Genomic DNA, 14,572 nt, shown 5'->3' with positions numbered 1-14,572 from the left:
GGGTGCCCTTCAAATCTCCCAGCATGCCTCAGCAGCATTATGCATGTATAGATGGCACCCTGACTCAGGCTGGTGGCTGTCGTTGCTTAGAGTGTGGGAGCCGTCCCCATCTCCCAGCATGCCTCAGCAGCATTATGCATGCATAGACGGTACCCTGACTCAGGGTGGTGGCTGTCCCCTATGTTTGACTGAACAGGTCATCAATAAGCCCGAGCTCATTCTTTTGAGAAGATTTTCTCATCGACAGTCAGTGTCTTGTTTAACTCTTAACAAGACTTGTTGCTATTCTTAGTGCAATAGTGTTATAATTAGATTTCCTTTAGTGTGTGTAGTGCTTTTAGTGCGCTTTGAGAATTGTATCTTCATGTTCATCAGAGTGGAAAGTGATTACTGGCTCTGATATTGCCATTTCGACAGCTTTTCCAAGATCATATTTCAGGTCTTACATGCTTCCCTTCAGCATAAATGACTATACAGTATGTGCAAGGAAGTGGAATACATTCCGTCACAAACTGCCCACGCTCATATAATATCTCAACTTTCATCAGACTGGATAATGCACCGTGGTTCCACTCTGATGCTACTGAGATTGCAGAAAAAAAACAGGGAAATGCAGTGTTTATCCTGTCTGCCCTGATGCGTTCTGTGTCAGAACGTGGATCCTGTGTTTCTCTGTACACAAACTTAGGCCGTTTATCAAACTTGTTATGATGGACTTGGGTTTGTGTTGTCAGCCCAGCAAATGATGTGTGACTGAGTCCATCTCAGAGCCCTGAACATGTACTTACTTCAGTAAAAGCACATTTATGACTTCTGTTTTGTCTTTTTATTCTATTGAAGTGAGAGTTTTTATAAACTTTTATGAATTTGTATGTTGACAATTTATTCATTTTTCAGAAATATGTAGTAAAAAGAGAAACATAGCATTCTTTTTCCCTGTCCAAGAATCCTTTTTCAGATCTGGATATCTTTATACTGTTTTGCTCAGTGCTAAGGTAGATGGGGCAGCTGTGTGGATGCTAGCTTCTAGTTAGCATGAATAGACAGGACAATTATATGAGGTCAAAGACCTATGTCCACCAGAGTCCTCTCCTCCACCAACAATAATGAGCTGAAAGATCCCGGAGGCCCGGAGCCTTACTAGTTTGAAACTCTGGTCGAATTCATGCCTCCTGGATCAGACTGGCTGGCCCTGGTGGTGCAGAGTCCATGGAGGTCCAGGAGGGCCTATACACAGACACACACACACACACACACACACACACACACACACACACACATATATATATATATAAATCAACATAATAACTCACACCCAGATGGAGATTTTATTGGTGGGAAACCTAACTGAACAATCACAGTTTTAAAGGTATAATTAATGGAGAAACCATCTTCCTGTGCAAGAGCCAGACAAATAGCTTGATCCATCACATATCGTGACAGAAAATGATGGGATGCACAAATGGCAAGAAATATAATGTGCAGTGTGAACTGAAAATGACAGTGGCAGGGTGAATATGTTACTCGCTACTGAGTGGTTAGGCAATTTAGCATCAAAATAATCAATAACATGCACTAAATGTGAAGCAGAATAATGAAGTGCAACTAAATGACAATCCAGCTGAAGATTTGAGGCTTACAAAACTCAATTTCTGTCTCTTTGCCATCTTGGTTGGTGAGTGATGATCTCTGCTTCTTCTCAATCACTGAATAATGGAAGGTCAGAACAGATCAGCAGTCAGAAAGGTTTTGTTATCAAGCCAAAAACACAAACAAATATTTTTCTATTCTTGTATTGATGTTATCACTGCTCTGTTAGAGGACTTTACTTGTGTGAAAAAAAAGTGCTTCATTTCGTGTGTGTGTGTGTGTGTGTGTGTGTGTGTGTGTGTGTGTGTGTGTGTGTGTGTGTGTGTGTGTGTGTGTGTGTGTGTGTGTGTGTGTGTGAGCTAGAGGCCACTGTAATTCAAAGGAACTGAGGGTGGTGGTGGAGAGAAAATTGACACGAACATTAACTGAAAGTAAGTTTGTTCTTTTACTCTATCACTCGAAACTACTGTAATTATGACTACTTACTCCCAGCTTGTACAGTAGCTCAAATTCACAAGCATTTTTAAAAACAACATAATGATTAACACATTTCTAATCTAATCAAGCCGTACTGTTCCCACCTGGACAAACAATTTTACAGTTTCATTGATAAAATAATATCCTGGGTTGGTGTTTAAATCACCCAAAGGTGTGGTTTTGCTTTTCTTGGCCATAATGTAACTGAATGTGGATCATTGTTTGAGACCAGTTTGTTTCCTAACATCAGTGCCAGGTCATTCCTCCATTACTGAGACCAGTTCAGAGCTGTCTTTAATGGACACATTTGGGCCACAAGCCAACACAGTCATTTTCAACTCTGCTGCTCTATGAAATGACTCACAATTAGCTCCATTGAGGTAACTGTCAACACACTAATCTCTGGCTTTTTATATATATATATATATATATATATATATATATATATATATATATAATTAAAGGAGAGGCTTTCAGGGTGTTTACACAAAAACATGATTGGATTCTTGGGAACAGTGGCCTTCTTGATGAGCGGGAGCTTTGTGTTTGATCCCCCTGAGGCTTCACAGTGTGTTAGATGTATGTGATGGCCTGTGTGGGAAGACAGGTCACCTGCATCGACCAACCAACCGCACCCCCCCACACACACACACTCTCCACCTTCACCTTCCCTCAGGATGAAGAGGGTGGTGGACAGATGAGTGTTGACTAAGTGGTGCTGACTCGCCATTCCTCGCCTACCTCTGTTTGTACAGTATGTGTGTGACTAAAAATCCTGCATGTTTGTGCTGTTGTGCACCACAACATTTAACTCATAATGGAGTTTCTTTCTTTTTTCTTTCTTGCTTTCTTTTTTACAATCTGAATACTTTAGAACTAAGAACAATGACTCTCTGGCTGACTTTTTGACAGTTCCTGCTGACTTTGTGATTGAGAACAACTAAATGTCCTTGCGAAAATGAGAGGATGGGAGGAAAGGAGGGGGAGAGAGAAGAGAAGCAAAGGAAGGAGGGTAAAAGAAGAGATGAGAGGATGAATGACAGGTGAGGAGAGTAAGGTCAGGAGAGGAGAAAGGAAAGCAAAAAAAAGGATGAGAGAGAAAAGTTGGAAGGAGAAACGAGGAGAGGAGAGGAAAGAAGAGGTGGTGGGAGAACAGAGTAAAGAAGCAGAGGATAGGAGAAAAAAGCAAGAGGTGAGAGGAGGATAGAAGGGAGTGAGGGGGAGTGTGAGGCCCAAAGGCTGTCAGACAGTTAGCTGTCGGATTAGCTTACCACCCTCAGAGGCTGCCTTTGTGAGGGTGACTGGTTGCTGGTAGGGGGTTTGGGGGTTTAGACTGGGCCTGTACCTGTGACTCACTGACCACAGGTGTCAATCAAACCTGACCTGGCTGCCAGAGGAATGTGGTAAACAAGCCCGTGTGGTCCCAGAGACCCAGAGCAGAGAGCGTCTAACGGTGGCTGGTGCTGCAATGTGACGGCTGAATCAGACGTTCAGCTGCTCGCTACAGTGCAGGTAACACCTGGAGGTGAGGAAGACAGAAAATACACCCCTATCTCTGCATCTGCTTTGTGTTTTTTTAGGAGTGGTAATCGTACGCCAGGTCCTCCTGCCCGCAGGCAAAATGAGCAAAGGATATTGTTCAGTCATCCAACAGTGCACCTTTCTTCCTTCTCAGGTTTCACTCGAGCACTTTCGTTCTTTCGTGTCTGAGCTTTTTTTCTGTCTACAAGCCACTATTTCTACCGGCATAAAACACTGACCTAAGACATACCTCAGTGGATGTGTTGGTTGTTTTTGGCACCATTCTGAGTTAAACTCCAGAGACTGGCACATATCAGGAGATCAGCAGCTTCAGAAACACTCGAACCAGCTTGTCTGGCACCAACAAACATGTCCCAGTCATAGTCACTGAGATCACATTTTTGCCCCATTCTGATGTTTGATGTGAACTGGAACTGGTGGTCCTGACACGTATCTGCAGGATTGTATGCCTCCCAGTGCTGCCACACGATTGGCTGATTAGATAATTGCATGAATGAGCAGGTATACAGGTGAATTACAAGTGTTGTTTTAAGGTTTGTCAGGATTTAAGGTTGATTTTTATTTTTATTTTACAGTAAATTTCTTCAAATCTTTCAATTTGTAGGCCATAAACGTAATTCATTCTCCACAAGAACTACCTGCTGGACAGTGTAGAGAAGTCTTTGAACCATTTAGACCATAATGCATAATAAAATTTACATAAAATATGATTGAATAGTTAAATCAGCAGTTAGTCCTTGCTACAGACCTAAGTATGACCAGTAGTTATTTTTTGCTAGTAGTTATATTGCATTATTTTTTAGTTCCTGAATTATGTTTTTAGCTGCTGGAAACAATATGCAGCTATCCCAGCCGACGTGCCACTGTCCACCATAAGCATAATCAGATCAGCACAGAAACATACTCTTTTCTCCAGTCTGCTGTCTTTATTGCTGTATTTTTCCTGGACTTTCACTTTCACTTATCAATGTACTGTATGTAAATGACGGTATAATTTTTGCGAACATCATATAAATAAAACCACTGAAGTGAAAGCAGGGGGTGTTTTTAAGGCTAATTTATTTCTTGTTTACAGAGTTCCAGTTGAGCCACACAGCGTAGCCACTGCTGAAGCACAGACATCGAGGATGTCACTCTTATACATGCATGCTTGCAGTGCATGCTGGGAGATGAAACCCTGACAGAGGGAGGCAGAGCAAGCATTTAAGGCGACAGTGGCAAGAAAAAGAAAAAATATCTCGCTTCACTGTTTTCTGATATTAGCTGCAGACCCTCATTTATACATGAAGATAACATTTGTTTCCTTTGAGGAGCAAGTGTAACATTTAACTCCACGTGTGAACAACTCACAAGGTTTTCATAAGAACAGTCAGTCAAGTGTTGCTCCAGTCAGACAGCTGCCCAACATATTTCTCTTTCAGTATGGAAGTGACCAGAACTTTCTCACAGAGATGTGTGTGTGTGTGTGTGTGTGTGTGTGTGTGCGTATGCCTGCATGGGTGTGTGTTTGTCAGTTTTTTTCCTCTCTCATCCGCCTGATAGAAGCAGACATATCAGCTTGTGTGAAATTCAGGTAAAAGCTTTTCCCATCTGTCCTCGGTTTGATTTTCAGAGCATGAAGGATGATTGGCACCTGCAGATTTTCTGCTTGTGTCCACATGCACTGTAGCATTTTGGTGCTCCACACACCTGTGTTTGCTGGTAAAAAACCTCTGTTCCCGTTCACTGCACATGTGTCTTAATGTCTTAATGGCTGCATATTCAAAGGTCCAGAGTTGATTTATTCTGTAATGCTCTGCCTTCCATCTGAAGGGAACCTGTATTCCATTCATGCTGTTCTAATATTTCACTTCCTACAGTGTGATGTATGATTATGAAAGATTTTAAGGCACAATGAATACGGAGCAGTTTATTTGTCAGTTGGCCAAGATCTATATGGCCTTGGCAGCTTGAAAGCTTATAGGCTCCATTTGACATTGCACATTTGCTTTTATGTGTTTTTTTTTTTTTTTCAGGTGCTCTGGCAAATGATAGTGTTTTTCTTTGTTTTCATAGAGATGTCATTAAGTAAAAGAACTACTGTGGTAGTTTTTTCTGTCTTGTGACTCTTGGACTTGGTGGGTCAGTCCAAACAAACAAACTTTACTTCGTCTTGTTATTTGGTTTATGAACAAAAGACCTGTAGCTGTATTTCCCATCATCCTCAGCTGTATTTTGTATTAATTCGCAAATAGTAGCACTCTAACACACCAAGATGGTGACCATGGTAACTTGTCAGGATTCCTGACTCAGAGCTGTGTGTGTTTGCCATTCTGACTCCCCACACACACCTGCTCACCTGTCTCTCATTCTCTAATCACCCAGTGCTGACTCCTAAACCCACCTCACCTGTTTCCCATTCCCTAATCAGCTCACAGAATACACATTACATGTCAGCAGCAGTTAGAGCACTTTTTTTTTCCATGTTTCCCCTTAAAACAAATTACCTTGCAACCCTGGGTCTCATATTATGGTCTTAGTGTGGACATGATTTGTGAACCATAAAAAGAAAGAGATTTTTCTTTCTCAGACTGTTTCATTTGAAGAATTTATAAAGGTCCAAAGACATAAAGTTTTGTCAATAGCCTTTCACAAACGTTGCAAAAGTTTTAAAAAGTTAAAAATGAACATTAATTCATTTTCTAGTGCTTTATTTTGAGATGCGGAGAGCACAGGCTGCAGGACTGTGAGGGCGTGGCCCTGAGTCGAACCCCCAAGCGAAGAGCGTGTTCACTGTGAGTGGGAGAGATCAGGTGGCCGTCACTGCTTGGTCCCGCTTAGACTACATTATGTATCAAGCAAGACCTGATGTCCACTACAAGGGACAGCTGGTAAAAATAAATAAAAATGTGTTTGAAAAGAACAAAAATTGCAACATGATTCTTTCAAACACAACACTTAAATTTTACCAAGAATTTGTAAAATTTGTAAAAGCATTGTAACCATTCTCTGTATTTTTAATGAGGCTCCTCCAGTTAGCATGCTTACATGATGACTATATGATTCAGCATTCAAAATAAAATGTAGACTATGTGTATATGTGTATGAGTATGAGTATCACTATAATCTAAAACAAAAATGTGAACTGAACAGGAACAGCATTTTTTTTTTCTTGCATGCTTTATCTCTGTGGCTCTGTGGATGCTTACAACAACAATACTGTGAGTTAATCTTCTTTACAAGGCACTGACTTCATAGTATACTGTATGTAGCTACAGACCTGAAATCAAGCACAACAAAGCTTTAATTCAGTGCTCAGCACTATCTAATCTCTGCGAAGCAATCCAAACAGTTCAGTCTGCCAGAGCCGGAGAAACACTCGCTCCACATAGATGGAGGGATCAATAGCGAAGTACAGCACAGCAGCTGCCCTGGCAGCCTGTCTTCTCCCCCCAGTGTCTCATGCAGCAAAGAGGAAAATCAACACATCAACTGCTAGAAGGTCTGGCACATGTCAACATGACAACTGTTTCTGTCATTTTGGAAATTTTGACAAATGACACATTTTTGCGGTCACGCTACTCTGCATCGTTTCCCAGCATTTTGTTGCAGCTGCTACCGAGGCTGATGTCTGTGGCGCAGCTGTATTTAAACACATTGTCCATGCTGAGGAGTGCAGATGGTTTTCAATAAAGCATTCTGGGTGTTCTCAGTAGTGTTGTACCTAAATTTTGTTTCAGAAACAGTAAAAAAATTTTAAATCCTTTGAAATATGCTAATAAACGCTTAACATTTAACGACAATGGAAAGGTCACAAAAAAGAAAAAGAAGGAAATCATCTTCAGGACCAGGAGTTTGTGCATCATTTTTTGTTACAGTCTGATCTTAGTTTCAACATCTTGTATCTTGAGCCCCTGATTTTTCCTTTAGCACCATCAATAGGTCAGTATTTTCACTTACTCTGTGTCTGTGAAATATCACAAATCTTGTGCAGACAGTCATGGTTTCCAGATGATGTATTCTAATGACTGACTCCATTGTGCGTGTGTATAAATGCCTTGACAACTGTGAAATGGTTTGCCATAACATTTTGTTCAGAGATTCATTCTCTCTTAAGGAGGAATTGTAATCAGTCTGACTTCATCTAGTTAAGTTTCACTTTGTCCAATACTTTCATTAATAATTTAAAAAACCTGCAAAACTAATGACATTTCCATCAGCTTCAGCCATCCTCTATAACAGAGTTGAATTTGTTCTAAAAAAAACCAACAGATTTTACTCAATGAGGTTTTAAGACAGGAATGCCCTTAATAGTAAATCTGCTTGAGCTGGCGGTTGTCTGTACTGTGCACTACTGTGCATGTTTTGCAATCTGTAATATAGTTTACCTTGTGTCTCTGTCATGTAACATTGCCACTTCTTTGTCCCCAGTGGGAAGTTAATCTGTGGGAAAAGGGAACAGAAATCAGAGAGGCTGAAAGTCCTGACTCATGAGAGAGAAGGATTGATGAGAGCAGGGAAAAAAACAACAAACCACTTCTCTGTGATAACTTAAGTTGGCTGGTGAATCCCAGTTTGTTTCTTTGGCCGAAATTTACCTAAAATCTGACCTAAGAAGGTGGTACATCTGTGAAGATTATTTTTGACCAATCAGAGCTAAGTTCAAGTCAAACATGATGACATATGCAAAAGGAGCATCCTGTTCCTGCACAATAAATAAGCATTAATGCACAATTGCTTTTGCTGTGTTTGTTATAACTCAGTGGCAACATTGTCATGTGAATGCAGTCGTCGTGATACTGACTTCTTTTTACATTCTCACACCCAAGGTAAGTGCACATTCAGAGGCGTGTTCTCCACTTGTACTGTGAATATATATTTTGCAGATTCAGTTCAAACTATTTTACTGTCACGACAATTATGTTTAAATTACGTGTAAAGAATAATATTTGAGTAAAATGAAATTATCTCATTAAAACTTAAATACTTGGATCACCTCATGCAAGCTTCATTTTGTGCATGATCCAAAGGCAAACCACAAACAAACAAGTTTAATCCCTGCAGATAACAGAAAGTCTTCTCCATTTTATTAGTATTGATTAATTGATTTATATTAATGTAAATGCCACATCTTATTAGCCTAACAGCTAGTATAACTAAAACTTGGTGAAGCACTTGTAAGTACTCAGCATAACTGACTGAAATTGACTTAAAGATTTAAAGAACATTAAGAAGACTGTGAGACTTTAGACATCTAATGGATTTACGTTTTACGTCTAAAACCTAAAACCAGTGTCTCTATGTTTTTTCAGAACATCTGCAAACATCTTCCTCTGAACAGGAAAAACAGTGAGACGATTATAAGAATGGATTCAATGGAAGTTGATGATGACATATATTTAAATAAGAGCCTCACAATGGAAGGTCTTATAACCCAGGGTACAGTATCACCATACAAACACAGACAGAAACATAAACATGAAGTGTGTTCATAAAAATGCGCAGTCCTTGTGCTTTTAGAAACCAACTTGTTGATTGTCTTGATTTTTAAAGCAATAATATTAAACTTTTTCATTTTTTGTAAATGCCATTTGGTAGTTTATAAAAGCTTTTATATTCTGGTTTCTAAAAAGCTGTGAGGGTGCTTCTGTTTCACAGGGAGAATATGGTAAAGAGGAAATACTGTTTGCTATAAATTATGTTTATACATTAGTAAATTGTTTTCCCAATGATATTTTGCTGGCACACATAATTGAGAAATTATGTTCAACAATCATCTTATTTACAACTTGCCAGCTACAATAATTAACAACTTCTCTGTACTAGACAATGTGATCTGGGCGACAGTGCGTTTCAAATTAGTTTCATCCAACATAAGTTCTAGGAGACACTGTGAAAGAGAAGATGCAGAGATGATGTCTTTGTTCTCATCACTTTATGGACCAACTGTTCAACAACTAATTTTTGTGTTTTAATTTTAAATCAGTACACTATTGTTTGACAGTAATGTGGTGATGTTTTAACATATTTACACAGCAAGAAAAAAAAAGGTTCCAGCACCGTATCTAAAATTGGGATCTTTATTTGGGTTTAGATGGAAAAAACATTCAATTAGTCTACAGAAAAATCAATACAGAACAAAGTGATCACATTTCTTACTTTTGATTCAGTGGATGTTCAAAGAAGAAAACAGCCCTGCAGACATGTGACTGTGTGTCTTGGGTTACTGTGTGTGGTCCTGTTGGCTGGCAATATAGGACAAATCATCTACTGTAAGTCATTTTTGATTAATAGAAGAATAGAAGTAGAACCAACAAATATGAAAATCTTTTTGAAATCCAATAATCTAATGAAATGCCTTGGTATTAACTTTTTTTTTTTTTTTTTTTTTTGCCAATACACAGATGGAATACTCACCCATCCCTCATCGGCAAATTCGATCCAGGCCAGTTACAACACTCTGACTCAAGAAAGAGACCATCTCCAAAATGATAATGATACCCTGACAACAGAAAGGGACCAACTGCAGAGCAATTGTGACTCTTTAACTGCAGAGAAAGAACACTTAGAGGCCAAAGTAAGAAACTTGACTAAAGAAAAAGACCAATTCCAGCAAAGTTTCAGTTCTTTGTCAGCTGAAAGAGATGAGTTCAAGGCCAGTTTCAGCAATCTAAAAAATGTACGAGACCGGTTACAAGCGAATTATGATGCCTTGAAACAAGAGAGCAGCCAACTAAACACAAGCTGCAATGACATGCAGAGGAATCTTGAGGGGCTACAGACTGAGCACAATAATCTGACAGCAAGTAAAGACCAGCTGCAGACCAAATGCAGTAACCTGCAGAGACAAAAAGATGAGTTACAGGATCGTTTTAGTGCACTCACATCAAACCGAGATCAGTTACAGAGCAATTACTCCTTTCTGAAGAGGGACAAGGACCAGTTACAAAGGAGCTACAATACACTGAGTACAAGTAAAGATCACCTCCAGATCAGCTACAGTTCCCTGTGGAAAGACAAAGAACAACTGCAAAGCAGATATAACGCTCTGTGGAGGGTGAAGGAGTGGTTACAGACCAATTACAGCAGTTTGGCTGCAGAGAGAGAGCGGTTACAGAACAAGACCGACAAGCTGACAGTTAAAGTAAGAGGTAAGCTTTTTCCTCTGCATTTATTTAGTTCACAATTATAATCTGTGTTTTGACATTTAGCATGACATATGGTCTCTCTATGTTTTCAATTTGCAGGCAAACCCTGTCAGACAGGCTGGAGGAAGTTTGATATCAGCTGTTACTTTATTTCAACCATTAAGAGAAACTGGACGGTGAGCAGAAAAGACTGCATTGCCAGGGGAGCAGATCTGGTAATCATAGACAGCAGGGATGAACAGGTGAGAATGAAAGAAAGAAAGAAAGAAAGAAAGAAAGAAAGAAAGAAAGATTAAGAAAGAAAAAAATAATTAATTAAGTTCTGTGAGGGTGCACTTAGGGCCAGTGTGTTAACATGTTCATAATGTCAATACTAACATCACGATGTTTAGCAGATATGATATTTACCTTCTTAATCTTAGCCATAAACCAAAGTTTTGGACAAATTCAAAACGTGACCTGATGATGGCACTAATTGAAAAGTTAAAGTTTATAAATAAGGTTATATATAATAAAGCTGAAGTTAACCTAAGTGATGGCCACCTGATGAGGAAGTGTATAAGAGCGAAACCCCAACAGAGCAATTTATGAGAGCAAGAGAAGCTGTCTCGCTGGAGAGCATGCTGAACATCTCTGCTTTTTGCACCACAATCTGGTGCTGCTCAACTGGGACTACTAACGATTTGATTGGAGAGTCACAGTTCTGTGCAAATTTAATTTAACTTTGTTTTATTTACTTTATAAAACTTCAGGAAGCTATTTATTTATTTAAATTTTCAGTTAACTTTATAAGAGATGTTGCTGACCCTGGGAACTCCCTGCACATTTTGTTAGAATTTTAAAACAAAGATGTCTATTGCCTAAGATAAAAAAAAAAAAAAACCTTTAATGTGTTGCAAATCTGAAAAGCTGTTTAATAAACATATGCTTAAAGGCATTTAAACAAAGTTAAGTGTTTGAGTTTGTATTATTCAAAATTTTGACACCAATATTCTCATTTTTACTGAAATGAATATCAGCTCCAAATATCAGTTATTGGCCTCCTTGACTACTAATAATTGGTATTGGTATCGGCCTTGAAAAAACTATATCGGTCTATCTCTAGTCTGTACCATATTTCATTGCGAGCCACCCTGTAGCTGAGATATTTTAATATTGACCAAAGCGGTTGACCATATCTGTGTTAAGTATCTTCTGTCTGTCACTAACAGGTATTTGTTAACGGGTTACTGGGTGTAAGCCAAAATGCCTGGATTGGTCTGACTGACAGTCTTCAGGAGGGGACTTGGACGTGGGTGGATGGGACACCACTCACCATGGAGTAAGTTTTAACTGCCAGAGTGTGTGAATGAACTGAAACATGTCATTTGATCGTGACATTTGACCGCAGTATGTTTGGACAGGTAGTATTGTAACATCAGCTCTTTCACTGTTTAATGCAAATGTGTTTGAAAACATGCAGAGGTGGCACTGGGGGCAGTTTAAAAATGGCATTATGGCTCTACATGGTACTGTGTGTATGCAGATGAGATCCGGTTACAGTCCCTTCATTTACAGTTTGGGTCAGAAACAACAAACAGCAGACGAGTAACAAAAACTGGATGCTGTAAAAAAAAGCACCTGAATGAGGAGAAAATTGTTTGTGTCTCTGTTTTCTTGCATGCCAGCTTCTGGCAGCCGAGGCAACCCAATAACTTCAGTGGGAACCAGGACTGTGGAGAAATCGTGCAGAAACCATCAGTGGGAGAATGGAACGACGATGGCTGTTTTGCTGAACAGCTCTGGATCTGTGAGAAATAAGACCACGGTGATTTACACTGGTAACACAGGTGTGTGGCTGAGTGACATGTTTCTTCATTACTACGAATGCACACACACACAAACACACACACACTCCAGATTATTCTAAGTCAATCCCACATTCACCGAAAGCATTAAAACCGCCCAAAATAACTCATCCGCAGCTGAAAATAGTCCCTAACCAAGGCAGTATTTCTTCTGTTTGAGTTGTGTTTGCTAAATCTGCAATGATCAGCTATTTTATAGAGCCTTTTTAAAAATGATAGTATACAGTAAATTCTTTGCCTGTTTTTAAAGATTTTCATCGTCATTGGAAACCACTGGCTCGGAGCTGAGTGCCACAAAAGAAGCTGGAAATTACTGAGAGACAATCGCTTTGGTGGTTTTGGTCTTTTCATGGAATTTGTTGACAGCAGCAAAAACATGGATTATTGCCATCTTTATTTTTTGATACTGTAAAAGAGTCAGTTCACCCAAATTACAATAATACATATTTCTCATGTAATCAAAAAAAAAAAAAAAAAAAAAATCAACAGCACTTTAATACAGGAACAGTTTTAAATGCTGGGGCCTCTTTTTTGTAATTTGAGTGACGCAGCTCTTTAACAGACACATCATGTGGCACATACATACATAAATATCCACACATACATAAATGTCCAGTGCATCTATTTTTCACTTATATACTTTGACCAAAATCATTACATCTTTTTTTTCCCCCAAATCTAAATATCTGAATATATATAATTTTACCTTTCATGGTAACAAGCAATCGTTGATGCAGAGTATTGCTAATATTTGCACACATTTACTATTTAGCTCATGATTTGTTTTTAATGTGATGGAATATTTAATTTCTTCATTGGACAAAATTCTGCAGCCTTGGGAACAGCTCAGTAAATGTTTTTGTATTCTGCCTTCTGTGTGATTAAATATGTATGAAACTGCATGTATATAATAGAATATGTAATATATAATATGTAACACATGACACAAATCACCTACATGTAATGTTTGCATATGGTTTAAATGTGTGTAAATTATGTGGCGAAATTAATTCTATACAAAATGTATAAGATAACTGCGGGGCGGGGCTTGGACAAACTCTTACAACCACCTTCGAAAACTCCAATTAAGAAATACATTGGTTCCTTTCAGATTCAGAGCGACAAAAACTGAACACAATGAGGTAGAATAGGCAACATTCACTGCAGAGCTGTTGCAGTGGATTGCATTATATCACACAGGTGTTGCTTGCACTGCGTCAACCCCCGCATGTCACCCTGCTGCACGCTGAACAGATGACAATGCACTGACACACAGTGCTGACAAGGCTCTCTGCTGCCACACCAGACTATAAGTTACATAACACAGTGTCAGAAGAAGACACGACACGTTTTAAAATCACTAACATGTGAGCAGTTTACAGTGCAGATGTATTTAGCGGGCAGAGACACCACGCTCTGGCATGTGGCTCCTTCTGGGTGTGGTGGCAGTCGCATTGAGTGCGGCTGTTCTTGAAGGGGGCATCTCAACCATTAATTGGACTAAGCCTTTTCATCCCCCCCCAGAGATGAGTCTGATCCAAACCGTCTGTGGTCGGGTGGTGAGATGGGGCTCCCCCCCAGGACATAGGCGGGTTGTGAGGTTATGCTTTGGGCCGCCTGACTAAAAATAAAAGATCAAGGCGCCTCCACCAGACATGCTGGGCTGGTTAGACTCACAGAGCTGGAAAAAAGGGTTTTAAAAACAGTGGAAAGGGTGTTGCATGTGCATTAGGCTGATGACCTAATGCACTTAAATGAATGAGGTTACTTTTTAAAATACAAGTACACAGCATTACAGAAGCAAATTGAACTGCTTTTAAAGCTGAACTGAATTTGATGATACTGCACGTATTGTGCGTGGTTTTCAGTTTTTCAAGCCTTTAGGTTTCTCGTGGAAGTGGCTGACTGACATCTGAGAGCCAGCCTTGCAAGAAGAGGTGAGTCGAGCTGCCGAGGCCACCTGCTGAGTCCCAGGCAGCTCCTGTACAC

The 14,572-nt window shown here is 39.5% G+C and overlaps 1 protein-coding gene across 2 annotated transcripts; it reads left to right on the top strand.

Moving 5' to 3' along the window:
* The first annotated feature begins 8,305 nt into the window (after positions 1-8,305).
* On the top strand, positions 8,306-13,485 carry LOC121187962 (C-type lectin domain family 4 member M-like). 2 transcript variants are annotated; one of them, XM_041047389.1, is made up of 9 exons: positions 8,306-8,417; positions 8,901-9,027; positions 9,759-9,860; positions 9,993-10,165; positions 10,517-10,739; positions 10,836-10,978; positions 11,948-12,057; positions 12,404-12,565; positions 12,834-13,485. In XM_041047389.1, exons 2-8 carry the CDS (start codon positions 8,955-8,957, stop codon positions 12,534-12,536), a joined length of 957 nt encoding a protein of 318 aa, XP_040903323.1. In that variant the 5' UTR covers positions 8,306-8,417; positions 8,901-8,954; the 3' UTR covers positions 12,537-12,565; positions 12,834-13,485. The 2 variants fall into 2 exon arrangements, with proteins under 2 accessions (XP_040903323.1, XP_040903322.1); XM_041047388.1 differs by having other exon boundaries at positions 9,993-10,739.
* The last annotated feature ends 1,087 nt before the right edge of the window (positions 13,486-14,572 follow it).

This window comes from Toxotes jaculatrix, chromosome 10 (genome assembly GCF_017976425.1).
Source record: "Toxotes jaculatrix isolate fToxJac2 chromosome 10, fToxJac2.pri, whole genome shotgun sequence".
Taxonomy (NCBI): Eukaryota; Metazoa; Chordata; class Actinopteri; family Toxotidae; genus Toxotes; species Toxotes jaculatrix.
This window is presented reverse-complemented; position numbering and strand designations above follow the sequence as displayed.

Bases quoted from the DNA above. Each gene is read 5' to 3' on its own strand.
- LOC121187962 (XM_041047388.1), top strand. From the start codon at position 8,955: ATGGATTCAATGGAAGTTGATGATGACATATATTTAAATAAGAGCCTC. The intron at 9,028-9,758 runs GTACAGTATCAC...CTTTTGATTCAG, and splicing joins GGAAGGTCTTATAACCCAGG to TGGATGTTCAAAGAAGAAAA. The intron at 12,058-12,403 runs GTAAGTTTTAAC...CTTGCATGCCAG, and splicing joins GGGACACCACTCACCATGGA to CTTCTGGCAGCCGAGGCAAC.